This window comes from Lonchura striata, chromosome 3 (assembly GCF_046129695.1).
Source record: "Lonchura striata isolate bLonStr1 chromosome 3, bLonStr1.mat, whole genome shotgun sequence".
Taxonomy (NCBI): domain Eukaryota; kingdom Metazoa; phylum Chordata; class Aves; order Passeriformes; family Estrildidae; genus Lonchura; species Lonchura striata.
The window spans coordinates 59,893,836-59,914,008 of NC_134605.1; the positions used below are offsets into that span (position 1 = coordinate 59,893,836).

At 38.4% G+C, this 20,173-nt stretch overlaps 1 protein-coding gene across 2 annotated transcripts in view; it reads right to left on the reverse strand.

Annotated features, from left to right (window-relative positions):
- Positions 1-5,055: 5,055 nt before the first annotated feature.
- Positions 5,056-20,173, reverse strand: part of AKAP7 (A-kinase anchoring protein 7) — an 82,109-nt gene continuing 66,991 nt past the window's right edge. Inside the window, exon 8 of one of the 2 annotated variants that reach the window (XM_021540701.3) lies at positions 5,056-6,333. In XM_021540701.3, the coding sequence (XP_021396376.3) occupies positions 6,134-6,333 (200 nt within the window). In that variant the 3' untranslated portion in view covers positions 5,056-6,133. Of the gene's footprint in view, positions 7,295-20,173 lie in introns of both variants that reach the window. The other variant, XM_021540700.3, reaches the window with a different exon arrangement.

The following is a 20,173-nucleotide window of genomic DNA, read 5'->3' on the forward strand; positions in this document are numbered from 1 at the left end:
TTCTACAAAAAATAGGATCCATCCCAGTCCAGTGATACATCTAATTTTAGAGCACAATGGTAAAGAAGGTTCTAATTTATCAAGTTATCATAGTTACTTGATGATTCTGCCTGGTTTTGCAGGGACCCTTTTTGTTAATTAACCTAAATAAGTTTCCTGAGGTTTGTATTCCAATTTCCTGCACTTGGCAAGAACAGGGCTTGATGCTACAGCCATCACCTTGAGCCATTTGCAAACATTCAGTCATCCATTTGTTTCTGGAGGAGGGAGGTTTGTTGCTCACTCTGCTCTGCTGGCTGGCAGAGGGAATGCCTCAGAATTTAAGATCATTTGTAATTAATTCCCTGTAGCTCTCTGCACATTTAAGGACTTGACTACTTATTTCACTTTGCCAGAAGTTGGGCAAAGTAACTTGTGTTTTAGCTTCATGAAAATTGTTCCAAGCCATGGTCATGTACTAGTTTAATTTGTGAAAAACTTTTGAAATTTTGATTCTTCTGTAAGTTTTCACATAGTGACAAGGGGTAACCTCTGAAAATTATGAAGGTTCAGAGGGCCTACACAATGATAAATGGAGCTTCAAATGCACACTTTGTTCCTTTGCTTCTTCCTGCTCCTCCAGAGATTATCTCCCTGAGCTCTGCCTTGACTTTACCTTGACTTAGCCTCTATCCTGCAATATTTCTTGTAACCCTTCACTTCAGTGCTCTGCTAGAGTGACTGCATGCTCATTCAGCCTTCTTCCTTGGATGTATCTGGTTGGAAAATTTGACTGCAAAATGGGACATTTGCCTATACAGTACAGCAGAGTGACAAACAAAAGTGTTCATTATTTGACCAGATGCAAAGAATGATATTGTTTTTCTTAATTTCATCCTCTCGTCTTCTAAAAATTTAGACTTACTAATTTTTTTCACACTGCCAGCTACCTTTGAATTTTATCATTAATTGCTGGTATTTCTTCTTTGTTTTGTTTTTCTGTTATGCTTTGTTTTTCTGAGTTATGATTAAAGTTAAATCATATCAGCATGTTTTCTTCTTATCTTCTGAGTGTTTCAGTGCCTGAAGTTCTCTGTATGGCTAAGAAAAGGAAAGAAAAAAAATAAAGTAAAAAGTATTCTGGAAATGCAATGCTTTCTCTGAGTATTAATTCGAACTGTAGTTTTGCTTAAAAAATCCCACCAGAATTTCTAGAGTCGATCTTGACCTCAAATCATCTCTGCGTTTCTTATATGAAAGAAAATCAACTTTTATCTCAGATAAGCTTCTACTGAAATCCCCATGTGTAATTTTTTAATTACCTCCTCTTAACTACCATAATTCTGCATTTTGGATTGGTTTAATCCTTAATCACCATGAGTAAAAAGGGACTTTTTTTTCCAGCAATGAGGAGAGTTCCTTGAAGAAACAGTTCCATGTCCCAGTCTCTGCTAATGCATTTTTCATCCAAGAGTCACTAAACAAAGAACATAAACAGCAGTGGGACCAGAGACCACAAACCAGCAGTCAAACTACAGTCTCTTGCTGCAGAATTATTTGCTTATCAATGGCATAGTGCCCTTTTTGCTATGCCAGGAATGGCAGGCGTATCGCTTTTTGTTTTCCCTTGTACTGTTCTAATTATTGCTCCACTATGAGTGTGTTTTATTCCTCAGCCCAGCCGTCTCTTGGGACTGATTTTCATTCAGTACAAATGTTCTCATTATAAAGGCTTAACATGAGGAGAATACAAATGAGAAGATGAGTGCATGCTAAGAAGTTGCTTATACAGAAACTATTGATCAAAGGAACAGCAGAGTAAAACACATGTCAGCTCCTACTTCCATGGTTCAAAGTTTCCTTTCCCATAAGAATAGTGTGACTCCTTGCCTCTGAAACCAGGCCAGGAAAGACTTTGTTTAACTGAAATAAAAAGTACAAGGCATTTCTATAGAAGATTATGGTGTGATACTAAAGAGCTCTTTGAAAACATATGCACCTTCATCAGTCTCAGAGATTACCCCCTGTCACTATGTGAAAACTTACAGAAGAATCGAAATTCCAGAAGGCTTTCACAAATTATATTATTACATGATCATGGCTTGACACAACTTTCATGAAGCTAAAATCCAGCTGCTCACTAATCACACAGTTGACCCATTCACCATCCCAATTCTGGGAGGGTACATTCCTTGGGAGCTGCTTTTGTCCGGTGGTTTTGGGCTGGATCAGACAGCAGTCACTGCCAGATGAAGACTTCAGTGAACAGTCATGCAGGCCCCTCTTCAGCCTCTGGACCATTGAATGAAACCAGAGATGTCTCTGCAAAGGCATCAATCTCTTTGGGATTTCAGCAACAACAACTCCCCTCCTCCAGAGGGATGGAAACAGCTGAAAGCCACAGTAGAAATTCAGCCCCTCATTTTTTCAGGCCAAGACAATATACCCCTAACAGCTGAACAGAGGCAGAGGGCCTTCATTGATAAAATACCATTTTGAAAAAGATTGTGCAAAACCAAGTCTGTGAGGCTAAAAGCAGAGTGAAGCAACCCTCAGGTGCTTGGCTAGCAGGCTACACCTGAGGCAAACAGATTTCCTCCTGCCTTCCACTGGGCTGCAGGCAGCTGTGCAGGTAGAATTCCATCTGCAGTGAAAGAGTTTCAGTTTACATTTCATTCCATATTCTTGGGCATAACTGGAAAAAAATTAAATGTGTGTTTTTACTAAATTTCAACTTAAAAGTTCCACTGAGGGCAGCAGCCCTGCTCTTCTATTTTTCCTGCTTGCTGAATACATAAATGTGTAGGATATCTCTCAAGATTTTAAAAAGTCAGAATTCTAACAAGAATAGGTGAGTCATGTCTAGACTGACATAAAAATGAAACAGTATCATTCTTGTCACCAAAATGAAGCATGGCTCACACTCTGATCCATGACACACTCACATGGTCTTTAGGCTAAAATAGCACACACAGAAGTGTGCACAGTTATAATCAGAAACTTCTATAAATATGTAATATGAAGCCTCTTGAATCCTAATTTACAGACTGTATAACCTTGCCAAGAAGTAGTATTTTACCAAATTCAGTAGACACAGGGCATTATCCAGCGTGGGTCTCAATACCTGTGTATCTGGATATATATAGCATTCAAATCTGACCTTAAGCTCCAATCCATTTTAGCTTTAGGTCACCTTCAGTCCATTCAGAAACACCATTCAGCTTCGTTCTCACAAAGGCCTAGATGCACACTCAGCTGGTGTATTACCCCTTAGCTACCAGACTGAGCATCCCTATGCCACGTGCACCTGTGCTTGGAGACATGGGTTTCCACAAGAGCCTCCCTTGCTTCATCAGAGAATTGATGTCTGTTAGTCAGGACTTACATGGATTTACTGTCTCTCTGGTTACTCTGTCAACTCTTAAACAGCTCTCGTGCACAGCCCAACAGTGTAGGGAATTTATGGCATGGGCTGCTCAGATATCCAATGCATGCCTTAGGCAATTTTTTCAATCTGTGTCTGGACCAAACCTAGATATCAGGAAGTTTCTCAGCAGGTCATGGGCAGCTCCAGCTAGATTAGTCCTGGAAGCTGAGCTACTGTTTTTAAATCTGTCATAGACAGCTCTACAATCAGCAGTGTAGAAATACTCTATGAGCAAACTGGAAGGTAGAACCGAAAACAAAACATGGACAAACTTGCACCATCTGCTTTGAAATGCCAACACTTTCCTAGAATAACCTGTGCATCACTACCTTAAGACATTCCTCAGAAGAAAAGCTTGTTTAAGAAACAGAATTGTTGTCTGAAAATGACTTGTAAGTGTGAGGAAGGCAACACATTCGTTCTGGTGGGTGCAGCTCTGAGCTTCACACCTGCCTATATTAGGTTCAGTCTTTATGTATCTGCGTTCTTCAGTGCTCATCTCACAGCTCCATAGAAGAGATGTATCCTTCAGTTTGGCAGTCAGGCTTCACTGCCAGTGGAAAAAAAAACTTTGAGAAAGCAAGAAGGGTTGTCATAAGGAAATGAATCCAGATGCAAGTTGTTTTAAATTTTGAGTAAATTAACAGTCTTTCTTGTCAAAACCAGAAGCAAAGGCTATATTAAGAGAATGTGAATGGCTCAGAAGCAAAAGCCCTGTTGATTTTCCAGTCTCAAAACATCTGAAAATTAAAGATGGGTTTGGGTTGCTTAAACATGTGTAGCTTAAACACAGGTATCCAGAGTCTTTTTAGAGGCTCTGGGGTGTCCCCTATCCCACAGTTCCTGATCCAGTAGAACTGTGCCATATCTGGCAGACTCACTCCAGTACATCTCTGATGATGCCTATGCTCAGGCCCTTGACTCTCCTAACCATTTTTCAGAGCTGTTATTCTTGATGCCATCTATAGGAACTGAATGAGCAAGCTCTCGAATAATGAGGTCACCTATCAAAGTGCCTGGACATAAATTTAGTGATTAATTTCCACAGTTTTACTTGAAACATAAGAACGTTACAAGCTGAATGATATAAAAAGGCCCTTAATGATGGAAATTACTTGTATAGAGGAATGGGAGATGACAATTCATTATTCAGATATAACACAATAAATTATTTTCCTGTTTTCACAGCTGAGTGTCTGGTTTTGTGTTCTTATGTGCAAGTTGGATTTAAATGGCTTGACAGCCTATAAAAAGCTACCTCCCAATGATCTCCAGGGGTGATTTCAGACTGAGATTTTTTTTTTAATCTATCATTCTAGAGTATTTTGAGACTACTCCTTTAACTCACACTTCAAGAGTGGACCTCTAGGAATTTGTAATCAGTATTTATTTCTAAACCTGCCCTGCCCAGAACATAAATTAATCCCAAGAATTTTAAAGCTTTTTTCTTGAAAATAATAATAACTTGGGCCTAGTTTATCTGCATGATTTCAGTAGCCAAGCTCCAGAGTAGTATGTTGGCACAATACCCTATAGTCAACTTAATGGTGTGATTCACTGGAGCACTATTTCTCTCCTGTAACCCTGTTACTTGCAAGCACTTAATTTTATTCAAGTCCATTTGGAAACAGGTGAAAACAAACAAAGAGTGCAAAGGAAAAATATTTTATTGTGAACATGGCATGTAAAAGATGCATTTCAGAATATACTGTTACATATCAAATGAGGAAAAAAAAGCTCTGACGTGAGATAAATGAACAGTGCTTGAGACAAATTAGGAACATGCACACAGCTGCTCTAACAGCACAACTCTGATACCAGTCACAACATATTATATAGCTTTTATGACAATGTTTATAAAAATTGCAAATATTGGACCTACTCCTGCATTGTTGTCCATCATCCAAATCTTCAGTCAATCTTGCAGGCGGTGTGGAGGGAACAATGAGAGCAAACTGACACCCCACCTCAGGCAGCAGAAGGTAGAGATGGAGGAACATCAAAAACAAAAGATAAAAACCCTGTTCTACAAAAGTAAAAAGGTAAATATTATCCCAAGGAATATTATTTGCACGAGAAATCTTAATTGCAGCATCCTGACTCCATTAAAGCCAATGAGAGTATGCCATTGAGATCAGTGGAGCCTGAATTTCATACTGAAATTTAAAACATTCTTGCTTTAGTGTAAACATCAGCAGAAACTAAATGCCAGCATCTATACAAGTATTCAAGTGCTGTTTAAAAAACAATAAAAAACATACAACGCTAACCCAAAATGCCAGTACGTATACAAAAGGCAGATAATTAAAAGAGGATTTTTTTCCCAAATATACATTTTGAAGTATTTAAAACCACCAATTTTTAGTACTTGTACATCATTGTTAGGGAAGGAGTATATGAGAAAAAACTGAATTATTTACAATGATAAAGGAAGGGCACAGTGTTTGCTCAGATCTATTTGAAACCAGTATTGTTCTACTTTGGAGTCATGACATATGCCTGCACACTCAAACAGGTTTCAATACAGTGTTGAGAAGCAGCTTTACTTCATTATTATGAAATATGATCCTTCTGTGCAAGTATTTCAGCATGCTTCTTCATGAACCATTTTATACCCATTCACATTTTCAGTTAAAAAAACCCAAACAAACCAACCTGAAAAATTTCTTGCCACAATATTTTGTCTTTAAAAAACCTGATGAGATTTTCCACAATGGCAATTTACAGTCATGCATTTGGAGACTCAGAGTCAATACAACTTTTCCATTTACTGTTACAGTTGTGCCTGTCTTCAAAGAGTTCTTTGCTGATTTTTGTACGGATCTCAGGACTCATTAACAGCTCCTTTATCTGATTCAGTCTGGGTAACAGGGCCTGCGTTTCTCTGCGTAAAGCTTCTTTTACTAAGTCTGCTTCATGGCTCTTTCCTAGAGGAAAACAATATAATACATTTTATAACAACTAATGTGATTTAGAATCATTAATGTACAGAGATAAAGAGATCATATCTGGTTTGGACAGTAGTAAGTGCTCAGTGTTTAACCCATACTGATTTTTTTATAAAAAGGTATTTCATCAAAAAATATAATTTACATCAACAAATGCTACCAGAATGTAAAGAACAGTACATCATCACATTTAAGGGAAACTCCTGCCTTATTACATACTGTGTAATAGTATCTGCAATGGGTATCTGCAGTGGTAATTTTTAGCTTGGTATTGACTGCTGTTGACTAGGAAACAGCACGTGCTCTCACATGGAGCAAGCAGCCCTGCAGTGCTGCCAAACCCTCAGGCACAGGGCATCGCTTCCACTTATGGCAAGGCTTCATCCACAACCATCCACGACAGTCCAAATGACAAATGCAAAATGTTCAGTTTCTCCTCAAAAGCAAGAAAGGGTCTCTTGGTATCCAGAGCAAGTGAAGACTGGAGCCGCCTGCTTCACCACTCTTGTCTTTTTTCCACTGTCCATCCCTCCCAGCATTCGACAGATTTTCAGTAGTGCAAGCACTTATTAAACCAGTAGACAGTGTCCTTTGATTCAGAACAAACTTTTGATAAGAGACTCACAATGCAGAACGCCTGACACCCAGCACCACTTTTCAAATTTCAGCAGGGAGCAGAACATGTTTTTGTAGTTATTCTTGGTGGGATATTTGCTCCCAGGCTTTTTGCACAGTGCTCACTTGCTGTTATCATTGTCACTCTCATTCTTGTTGCTGCTCACTGCTTCCTCAGTTTTTGCAGGGCTCCCATCAGTCTGCCTGCTTTTGTTTTGTGTTTCTTCTAAATATTGCTGCACAGCCTTCAGCACTGCGTTCTCCACCAGCCTTTTGCTGAGGCTCACCAGCTCTGCATCGTCTGGCTCTGCTGCTTGTTTTTCACCTATGCATCACAACAGACAAGAGAAGGAATTCATTGCATGCAAAGACAGTAGCTGTCATTGTATCAAAAGCTTCTGACTTGAGCTGGATTCTAAATTATTAGCTGCCTCTTCCTGATTGTAAAAAGTGATTTTCCCCCCCACCTCAAGCTTCAAACCAAAAGTGTTCCACAAAGATGTGTACAGCATATTAGATCAAAGATACTTCACTGCTCATGTTTCTTATAATACTATAGCAAAAACCACTAGCTAACATTATAAATCTTCATTCAGCTTAAAAGGGTAAGTGTGCAAATTTATTTTTTTCTGGCCAATGGTCACCTGTGACATCTGAGCAAAGATAACAGTTGAAAAGGACCCATAAGGATCATCAAACCCAGCTCTTAGGTAAATGGCCCTTAAGGGAATAATACTTGCAAACTTGGCATTATCAGCCCCATGCTCTGACCAAATGAGCCAATCTCAGGATCAAGTATAGCATAAAGCATATTTACACTTCAGTAACATTCCTAAATTTAGGTGCCACCATTTTGTGATTTTGCTTAATAAATCTAAATCTATATATTTATTCATTGCTTGTAATTCAGGAGTTTCTCACGGGAAAAACTACTAAAACACTCCAAGCACAGGTTACATATATTTTTCTAAACAAAGCATAAAACCTAGAAAAACCATATAGTCCCTCCTCTCAAAACTCTCTTCTGCCACTAGAGCTTTGATGTTAAAGCTCTAACATCAAAGGATTGAAAGTTCCAGCAGTCCATTCTTAAATATTTGCGGCTAAAAACAAGAAGCCAACATTTCCCTGTTTTGCTAAAACTTCATATGAATAACATATTCAACAAACCAACCGTATACATAGTGAGGATTCTCATACATCATAACATGTAACTTGAAATGGTACTTTTCCATGAAACATTTTCCTAATAAACTATCAACCCTACTGCAGAATCCTCCTTTTATGAAGAATTAGTTGCAGAAAAGGCAAATTTTATTGTCCAATTCTCATTGGCAATGCCATTTGCTATTTCACAGTCCCCTGCACTAGGTAAATAACTGTTTCCCTCCTGTATTTAAAGGTCATACATTTCGTGTCCTGTTTGGGCATTTGCATTCTGCAACCAGCAATAAGAGGCTGCTTAGTCACATGCATCTGGTGAAAGAGACATTATTGTATGCTCTCAGCACAAAGCTTTGTACTGTTCAATTACCTAAATTTGTCATTTTTCATATATGTAAATTTATTAAAGTTTTGCAGCACATTTAGATAACAGTTATGAAAGACTTCTATTAGTCTTCCTAGTGTACTGCACAACCTGGGAGTGATTTCACTGATAAAGCATAATTCATATGGGGATTCAAGGAGCAGAGAGAGAAGGAAACAAAAGCCTTCATATTCAGAGGCAGTGCCTCTATTAGCTGTTAATCTGATCATTCTGCTCTGGAACAGTAGCTCTTCCAGTTCTGGGCCTCCACAGCACTGTTAGTACAGGCAAGGAAGAACTGTGCTCTCCCCCTGAAGAATCATTAGACTACATCTTGGTAAAGCATTTCTTTACGTTTTGGAGAAAGTGTAGATAAATATTCTAAAGATATTAAAAAGAATATCTAAGGGCATAGTTTTGGTTAAAACCAAATATAAGAATACATGATAAGAATGTATTGTAACAGTACATTAAAAACAGAATTATCATTTCCAAGGAGAAATATTTCAGGCTCCAGTGCAACAGCAGCAGAGGCACTATTCCCAAACCCAAACAGCTACACACTCCACATTCTCTGACTCACTGCTTACCATATCACTCCTATCTCTAAATCCTGGGTCTAAGTTTATCCTTTAACTTACAGGAAGGAGGGGCTTAATTCAGACTCTTCTCTCCCAGGGCACCCAAGGTATTTATGAGGAGCATCTCCTCACAGCTTTTCTGAATTGATCCCACACACTCCTCTGAAGGAAGCCCTTTGATTACGGATTTCCTTTGCTTCTAGTAAAGATGCTCAAAAATGTCTTGGTTGCCCTGGTCTATTTAATCACTAGAAAAAAATAATTAAAATACTTAATGATTATTTAAAATAAACCTGGTTTCAGGTTGCAGAATTTCTTGTTTTTCAGAATCGCTTGTGGGTCACGGAAATTATTACTCACATAGTGCTAATGATCTATCCATGCAACTCAGAAAAAAAAATCAATGGGAAATATGGTGCTCAGCTACTCTTACACTTGACCCTCTAGTGCTTAATATGCAGAATATGACTAATCAGTCACAGAGGCCTCCAGATACCACACAACAGTACAGATTGTGTTTACTCACAGTGTAATTTTAGTTGTAGTACATAATGTATTATGGTCTGAAAAAGGCCAGAGCTCTTCTCCCATGAATACTTTCTGCAGAACAGTTCTCATTTACAGATATATGTATAAAATCCATATAGCTACTATTGTGTTTATTATTTCAAAATAAGCAGGTAGCTCACTTATAGGTACTTTCTCAAGCATGAAAAACATCAGATTTTTATAGAATGGTACTTTTATAAGTTCAGTTTATATAGCTACAGAAGAATGGACTTGTGGTTTTTTTGTTTGTTTATTTTTAAATTTGAGATATTCAAGGCTCATCAAAAGTCTGGGGTGAAGACTGTAGCACCTCCTAAGAGCTCTGCACTCCCACTGGAAAGACATCTGACTGACATGTTAATGCAAATGCATGCACATCCTTGCACGAAGATTGTGCTTGGATTTATCTGTGCAGCCACCTTGGTGGGCAGGGACACAGGCCTATGTGATTCCCTGATGCTCTGTTTCTATTCTCATACTCCCAAAACAGCAGTTGTGGGAGTGTCTGCAATGCCATGGTTGGCTAGCAAGGTAGCTGGGTACCATCGTATCGCTCCTATTCATGACTGTTGATAAGATGAAACAGGTCATGTAATAAAAAATAAGTGTTGAGCATCTATATCTACTTGACAATTTAATACACATCTGTCCTTTTTACATATCTCCTCCCATGCTGCAGCTCCTGCTTGCCTGCTTCTTTGATGAAGACAATTCCTTTGCAGCAGTGCACTTCGAGTGCACTGTCTAAAATTATTGGAATTACTGGAATATCTGTAGAAGTCATTGCAGAGATGAATGTTTTAGATTCAAAAGGGAGGTTTAAAACTTCACATTTGCTCTGTTTGTAATCTCTGTTCTGAAAAGGGAACAGATATACCACAGCACTGGATTTGCATCAATATTGTGACACTACTTTAATTCTGTGCCTGTGAATAAAAAAAATTCCACTGTCTTCTCCTCAAGGTTGTTCAGAATAAACATGAAAAAACCTTTCATTTTGTTTATCCCAGAATTCTCTTTTATAATTTTCAAAATATGAAAACCAATTCACAGAGTGTGCTCTGTGAATGTACCTCAATGCATTCATGCTGAGCAGCTTTTTTATTACTAAAACTGAAGCATACCAGTCGTCCTGAAATGACCATAATTTTTTACAAAGGGAACTATCAGCTCCACGGAATTATTCAAAAGAGGCTTTATGATCCTACATCCTACTGCTAGCACTTATGGACATGAACCAGATGCCTGCAACCACAGCCAAATTTGGATTCAAATTCTCTGCAGTATCTTTCTACTGGACTAGATTTACTCTCCAAGTCTACATCCCCCTACACATTACAAGATTGTGAGCTGAATTTTAAAACACTGTATTGGAATAAATCACATATCATGGTCCTGGTACAGCATTTTCACAGCTCTGACATAGCCTGTTTAGAGTGCATGTAGGTGTCTCAGATTTGGAGACAGGTAGGACAGTTTGAATCCCTCTATTGTTCATATGATTAGCCCATGGATTGTGATTTTTTTGTAACAGATTTAATTGAAGGAAGCAACAGGGGATCCCTTTTAGAGGAAAAGCCAGTTTTGCATTCTTTTACCAGCTATGCTCCAAGACAATGTTCTGCAGTCCTTTCCTTGTGGCCTCAACACACTGGGCTTTGTTCTTCCTTCCAACAACCTTTCTTGGCAACAAAACACTGATAACATGGGGAACATTATAAAAGAGACTCCTAGTATTTTGAATAGATGACCGAGACCTGCTGAGAAATTGGGTGGCAGAAGTTCTGTTCTGGGACCTGGGGAGGGCTGTGGTAGCAGACATGCCTCTATCTACCTTTTGGGTTATTCCAATAATTGTTTCTAATACAGTTTTTACAAACTATGAACACAAATATGAGCACATGCCCATATCTAATCAACATGGCAAGTAGCGACAGGAAAGTCACAACTCATTTCCTTGTTAATTAAGAAGGACTTGCATGAAAAGTCTCTTAAGTGGTCACTTTAGAAATTGACACAAGGCACTGGGAGGAAGGTGGAATTATAATCTCATTATGATATGAGGGTGATGACATTTCTGTTGCTGGATGTTCCCACCTTTGTTAGATGTGAGACATCTAACAAACTTCTTCAGGTTTACCTATATTGCTCTGTAAATACAGGACTGTCATAAAAGGCAACACCAATCTGTCCTTCATGCTGAATACATGGTTTCTAGTTTGCTGGAAAGGTTTTTTAATTTAATTTGGCACATGATGGAATACACCTGATAAAGGAGGAATTTCTACTAAAGAGGAAATTAAGGCTCTTGCAGCTATTCAGGGAAAGTGGTACTCTTGCCAGATTCAGTAATGACAACAGGAGTAGCTGCAGGACCCTTTGAACTGCAGACTTGGCAAACATGGCAAAAGTTTGTTTGGTTTCTCATAAAACCCTGTGAAGCTCTGATATAAATGTTGTGACCACCTCTAAATGAAGAAAGAGGATGTGATCTGCTAAACCTCTGCAAGCACTAAGGGATGTGATGCGCAGGCAAGAGCCTCTAGAACAAACAAAATTTTAAAAGTTATGTAAGACTCTTATTCTGGCATACAGGGAGTTCTATTAAATATCTTGGGTTTATCTTGTCTATTAAAAGAGATCTGTTGACAGAGAAATTCCTGATTCCTTTAATATAGTTTAAAGCTTAAATTGAACAAATTTATAAGAAGTCTAGTGCAATAGGCAGGAAAGATAGCAAAGTGGCCAAAGGAAACAAGATGGTTTAAAAAGCTGTGAGTTTTACTTGATTGTTTGCACCAAAACTCTGGTAGAGAAAACAGGCCAAGTTACAGAAGTGGTTTCACATAGCCACAGTAACATCCACTGTGCAAGATGGCAATGGGACAACCAAATGATTGAGGCAGATTGTGATAGCAAACATCATGCAACATTATTCACTCCCCTTTGTGCTGCCCAGTGCCAGCAGCTCTCAGGAATAGGGAATAAGGCAGCTTGGGTCAGCAGGCTGATCAAGGAGAACAGAAGAGTTCCTCTGCCCTCTATGATGGTGCCAAGGGAGAAGCCTCTTGCTGTTTTCAGAGCCTAAGAGAGAGAGAGATCGATCAGGCTTCCCAGTTTTCCCAAGGAAAAGGTGAACTCTGGAACAGGAGTTCAGGAACATCAGTGCCTTGCCTTCAGTGGTCCTCCAGAAATAATACTGAGAATGTAACACACTATGGGTGACACATAGGCTGCTTCCCCATCAGCCTTGGTCACCATGAGCACAGGCAGAGCTGGATGGTCTTGAAGGCAGAAAATCACCCTGCTAGGTCACTGAGATGAGGGAGGCGTGAGCCCAAAAACACAGCCGCTAATGAAAAGGGTATATACAAAGATTTTAATTGCCACAGTCCAAATATTTTGGCAAAACCTTAAAGTCCCTGCTTATGGACCTGTCAGCCATGAAAATCAAACCATTACTAACCAGCATGCCAAGGCAAGTAATTTTATAAACATTAACTTCTTGTTACTGTTTCCTTATCCTTCCCATAGTCTATGGGACTATGGGAACAGTGTCATGTCTTTAGGATTCATTTGTTACTACACAGCTTCCAAAGGGATGCTATTTTGGCTGTGACTTTTCCATGCTGCTGTCAAGTATACTAGAAAAAGCAATCTTTTTTGGACTAAGACAGATTGTTAAACAAGTGTTAATAAGTGAATCTTAACAAGCTGAACCTGTGCTGTTTTTCCTTCTTAGCTCAGATAAAGGCTCCATACAAACTCATGTTATCACAATCTCTCACATAGTACATGTCTTTTCCTGGTGGAAGCAATTATGAATATACTTGTAAGTTATGGACAGAAAAGTCAAATTTTAATCAACATGCATTTTCATTTAATTATTTAAGTTGCAGAAGCATGAGTTGTCAAACACAGCTGCATACTGTTTGAACTGCAAAAGGAAGATGAAAACTTGTAAAAAAATATAATTGTAATTCAAAAGTATGTCCAACAGTGTCCATAAAATACTGTAATAATTTAAATTTTATTTAATAATTTTAAATACTGTATCATTATAATGAAAAAAATGTTATCTGCAAGGTGCTTTTAACATCTCTGTAAGCATACTAAATTAGATTCTGAATCTAATGGAAGCAGGTTAGAGTCCCCTCTCTTGGTATGACAATCTTAGGTAGGTTTGAACTGGTAGCATAACTGCACCCAAAGGCAGTCAAAATGATGGGTCTAATCCTTTTCCCCCAGGATCTTCCTTTGGAAGGAACTGAACCCACTTCATAAGCTTCTTAGGCAAACATGAAGTTATGTGTTTTTGAACATATGAGTAGTATTGCTGCTGTCTTTCCTTTCATGGATCAAGTCCACAGATCTGACCAAATTTGCTAACAGCTTTGGGAAAACTAACAAGACACACTTAAATAAATTAAAATTGCATTTAAAAACACCCCCTAACATTAAGTACTTATCATGGCCTTTCCTATATGAATCCCCTTTATCTATCATAGATTTTGCCTTAAATAATGTATTTAGTTTTGTTCCTTCCTCCCTCCCTTTTGTTTGACACCTAACTTCCACTTTAAATGGAAAGCTGGAATTTGCTATCAGTTTTTAAACTGATATTATGAGATGTAGCTGTATAAATATTCACTGCTCAACCACACAAAAGTTTGTAAACGTGAAGCTTTTGATACTTGGAGAATACTAGTACATAGAAGTGTAAGCCTCACTTTAAATGCTCTGGCCTTGAACCCATAAAACATTGTTTGGGATCATCTTCAGGACAAGCTCTTCCTCAACTTTTATCACTCTCTAAAAGCCCAAATATACCCACTTGCAAGAAGACTGAATCACAGAATGATATGGTTTGGAAGGAACCTTAAAACTCATCTAGTCCTACCCCTGCTGCGATGGGCAGGGACACCTTTCACTAGACCAGGCTGCTCAGAGCCCCATCACACTTGGCCTTGAACACTTCCAACTCCTCTGGACTCACCACCCTCTTTCAGTTTAAAGCCATTGTCCTTTCACCACATGACCTTGAAAAAAGTCCCACTTGATTTCTAAAGAAAAATATTACAAAGACAAGATAAGTAACAAATTCAGGCATGTGCTTAGTCATAATAAATTGCTCTGTGTCATGGTAGTTTTGATGACCTCAGACATGAAATCAGAAAAACTGTAGATAAAGAGTTAAGAATGCTGAAGGTATGACTACAGCTCACTTAATCTAATTTACAGAAATTTTAAAATTGTTGCTAGAGGATAGCAGAACAAAACCTATGGATGAAAAAAATCCTGAAACATTTACCATGCCATAGAACTAAATTTAATGCAATTAATCCTTCACATGAAAAAACAGACTATATAATCTTGGGCAAGAAATAATTGAAAGAATATGAGAAGACAGTACTAATTTTTTTCCATCCTATGTTCTTTATGAATAGAACAAATAACCTAATTTAGTGAACAAACACCTAATAATCAAAATTAATATTATTCTTGAGTCTGCATCACCATTAAAAATCAAGAATAGCTGAGCCCTAATTACTGTATTTAAACCACTGGACCTTACTTCCATATCCTTCCAATGTTAAATATCAAACAGTTATAAAACCATTTTCTTTCTGAAAACATAAAACTCCTTAAAAACCCCATTTCCCTACATAATAGCAACATTTCTTTATTGAGAGTAAATCCCTACAGCTCTAACACTGCATTCTAGCAAAATAATAACTAATAACTCCCCCTCCCTTTCTTCCCCCATATTTCTACTTCCTCAAACTCAGTGAGTCAAAGACTATTCTAGCAACACTTCAATGAAATCAATCAAAAAAAAATATGTCTGCTATGCCAAAAACTGAACTAATCATCACAATTTTTACCAATTTACTCTGTACCATAATGGATTGCTCATTACTATGCTTTAAAACTGATGGTTCTCATCTCTTTACATTCCTTTTTCCATTCACAAAAATTCTCTCTACCTACATAGTCTACAGAGCTCCACACCTTCCTCTTTAGCATCTCAATAATTCTAAATCTGTCCCATAATATCAGCATAAAACTGCTTATTTATGCCAGCTGGTCTTTTGGGCCTTTATTTCTATCAGGCTAAACAGTTCTGATTTGGAGTTTCATATATTTTCTTCATCCTCTTATTTGAAAGCAGTATTGTTCTCAGCCTTTCCTCAATTAAAGACTAAAAGAATAAAGGGTGCATATTCATGCCATAACCAGTTTTTGCATTTCTTTTCATTCTGTTCAGAACTGTGTGGTAAAAAGCTGGTACATTAGTTTACTTTGCCTTTATATTTTCCATACAGAAAAGTTCTCCCATTTCTTACCTGACTAGAGGGGCCAATAAAAGTTTTTTAAGGATGAGGAGAAGGAAAGAAATGGGCAATGGTTCTCCTCAAGAGCAGATTATGTCATTCATGATTTTGAGATTTCCTGAGACAGGAAAGCACATGCAACAGTTGCTCAGCACGATGCAACGTGGTTTGAACTCCATGAATGCAGGTGTAGCTATACACTGAGGGTTACTGTGTGGGGCACCAGCAGCAGTAACCTAGAGCTTTTGAGAACTGGCCTCCTCACAGCCTGGGTGCAGCACCACAGGCATCCACACATCCTGCTGCTGATGGAGAAGATTAAACTTGGACGGACTTTAACACATATCATGTTTTTATTTAAAGTATAATCCTGTACTATTTTCATATTTTATGCCTTCTTTAAAGATTATGGTTAAAAAAAGGCAAAGGGAATGAAATGGATCTTTCAAAGTAAAATGATGCACCTCTTTTAGAATGGACTTATTATTACTATTATTCACTTGTGCTGAAGCAAGGATTACAGGCAGTGACTCCATGATCCAGGCTGTATCACATGTGGCTCTTCTTCCAAATGTTTCAGATTAATTGTAGCAGAGAACACACAAGCAATGTACGAATAGGGCACACAGGTGGGGGCCAACATAAATTAACATTTATGTCATTAAATCAGAGGATCAACTGTGCTTCAAAACACAAGAACACTACAGCAAATTTCATTTTAACAGAGAAAGGCAAACCCCGACTTTAGAAGGGGATTCAATCCCTAGAACTCATCAAAGGTTACAGTTTGTAGAACTGCATGACTAAACTCATCATTTTGTGCTGGAAAACCTTTCACAGTGTATTAATGAGGTGTATGTGAAAAGCAAAAGAGGATGTGAGAGAGAAAGAAAGGAAAACCTTTTTGACTGCATTAGGCTATAGTAGATGGTAATGGATTTTTAAGACAGAAAAAAATGTACATTTGCTGACTGCACTCAGCCACAGTAAGTAATACAGAAAACATAGCTGAGTCTTAATATGTTTTTGTTCAATCCCTGTGCTTTGCAGTAAAATGAAAGATTGAATAAAATGTCATTTAAAAATTATTGCTAGGATGTGAAACAGAATAACACAATAATACCAAAAACTTAGGGTAAGACAACTCACCTCTCAGCAAAAGGATACAATCTCTCTAGTGGGTGAAATGAATTATCCATGCCTGAAGATTTTAACTCACAGGAAACTTAGCAAGTGCCCAGATCAAATTCAACTGAGATTGGCAGATATTCAAAGGGATTAAGCCACCAGCAGAAAAGATAAAGCTAATGGTGTATTCTGAGATTTGGGGATTGGGATCCAGAGGGAATATCTAATAAGAAGTGAATTTTCCCTACACCAATTCAGGACAACAATTCAGGCAGGGTCAAGAGCCTGACAGAAGTTCAGCTGTGTATGCTAACATCAGAACTATAAGTCTAAAAGTACTCACTATTGTACAAGTTTGGCAGTCCCAAACTGGTCATTGGTACAGTGTGTTTCTAGCTCCTTAAGGCTCAAGGACAGCCTGCACCCTGTTCATTTTTCTTTTAAGACAATTTCCATCCTCATGCTCCACAGAATTACAAAATGATTAGGGTTGGAAGAGACCTTAAAGATCATCTAGTTCTAAGCCTTCTGCCATAGGCAGGGACATCATGCTAATTCACATAGGCTATACAACCATATACCTCTATTTCCTCTAAATCCTAGTAGCTTCTGTCAGTTCTCCAGCTTCTCGATGCTTATGGAAACAGGACCACGCAAATTTTAGGAATGGCAAAATGATTTGGCAAAAAACATTATTAAACCATCAGTAATCAGCTGCTGAACAAGGCATCAGTACGTCTTGCTATGATACTTTTCAAGGCATCTTGTTTTCCACTTTGCCTATAATAATTTCACAAATAATAACAGACCAATGTCATCTAAAGGACAACCCCTCACTCCACCAAGGACCTGTTGTTTGTCTTGCCTTCTTTGTTTGTCTGCATTAATCTCAAAATCTTGGTCACAACATTGCAAAATGTAGACTCTCTGCAGCCCAGCATCTGTCACTGACAGGAAGCTTTCCCTGAAATATATACAAAATGTTCTCTCTTGTTCTCATTTCACATGATGCAATAGAAGTAATCCCATGCTATACTAACAGTTGCTTAATCATGTTAACCATTCCTCCTCCTGCCTTCTGGCTTTGAAGATTTTATTTTCTTTTTTTTTTTTTTTTTCCAAAACTAGCTACCTCCTGATCTCAGAGCTCCCCAGCCAGTTTCTAAAGCACAGCCTGAGCTCCTACTTCAAGTTATGAGCATTATATTCTTTTGGAAACACAGTCCTTCCTCCAAACATCTATTTCCTCTGCTCCATGAGCTTCTTGAGCTTCTAGGACAAAAGTTACTTTGATCTTCCCAGGACAGATTTAGCTAGCACTGCATGCATGCCATTTCTGCTAAAAGGTTATAGGTCTGGTGGAACACAACCTTGCTGGAGGGGAAAAGAGGTAGATTTTGGGGATTGTTTTTTACTTCCCAGAAGTGAACCTTTCCACAGATGAAATCTGTTTTCACCCCTTTTTGAAAGAAGACCAAGTACAGCTTCCCGATCATTCCAGATCAGTATAGAAATGTCAAAATTGAGAGTCTGATTATTAGTTCATATTCTAGTTTCTAGACACCTTTAATGAAACAAAATAACTAATTTTCTCTTTCTTAATTATATGGCATCTTTAATGGAGGCTGTGCAGATCAATTCTGTAATTTAAAAAAAAAAAATTTAATGGTTTCTGGAATTGAGGCTAGAACATGCCTGCCTGCTACCAGGAATACCACTCTCCACTGGCAAACAAAATACTCAGTTACCTAGCATTAAACATCACAAATCAGACAGTACAAAGGGGAAAAAGTACATTTAAAATGTCAGCTTTGGAAGAAGCAGACAACTACAACATTTTGGTTGTTTAACAAATACTTTCCTACTCTCAAGTGTGGCTATTCTATTTCTTTTTTATAATACCTTTTTTATCCATATGCTACAATTTCTACATTGTGAGTGGCTCCACTCTAAGATCACAGGAATTAGGTTACAGTAGGACTTGTCATATAGCAAGACAATACTCGAAGCAAATGAGCTTCTAAATTGAAGGGGTAGGTGTTCACATATACTCACGTAACACTCAACATGTTTAGCATGTTGCACTTTCTGTTTGGCTGTAACATGGATTTGCTTATGGATCACTTTTGAACAGAGAAGGAAAATTCAACTTGGGTTCTATGCTGACATTAGACAAACACCTGTTCTCACAGTACCATGAAAAACATCTCTGAAACCTGGTGTTTCATGCAGAGGCACCTGCCTATGTTTACACAGGTGAGCTCTAAAACACCAGTACTTGCCTCTAAGGCCAGTTAGCACAGAGCAAGTCAGGTCCATCCCATCCAGCAGGTCTCTGAAATGCTGTGGCTGTATCCAAACTGCCTACTGGGGAAGGACTTGGGTTGGTGCTAACTCCTAACCAGTGCCCAGGATGTTTGCCAGGCCCAGAACCATGCCAGAGTGGTGGCACGGGCAAGGCAGTGCCAGTGTACAGGTGCAGCCCCAGACACTCCGGCATGCAGTGCACTGGGGTCCAAGGCACCCAGAGCAGTCTCAGAGCTGGGCTGTGTCTGTAGGTAGCAAAGCTGAGAAGTACATTGAGCCAAACTCTACATTTGTGGAACAGTTACTTCTGTGGATTTCTCCTGGCAGAGGTTTTGAATCGTAACTCCAAAACAGGCCAGCACAAATGAAAACAGAAGTAAGAACTAAGAACAGTTTCAGAGAGTAATGCAGTAGTAGCTACAGTAATATGTATGCCAGAGGACAGGATTTGGCTCCTGACTCCAGTAAAGTTGTGGGAACAACAGAATTTCCATTTCCTCTTTTACTACAATGAAATCTCACTACTGTAGTTCTGCTTTAACCTGCAGAAGTAAGGAAATGGAAAAGCAAAATTCATAACTCTAAACATTTAGACAGAAAACCATGCAGCTCCTTCTACTGTTTGGTGTGTAAAGAGTGGCACAATTTGTACAGTGAACAGACAGAGGCACTGTGCCAGAGTACACACAAATCTCAGTAAACTGAGACAGGAGTATGCAATAATGAATGAGGGAAATAGTACTTCCATAATACAGAATAAGGTATTTGGATATTGT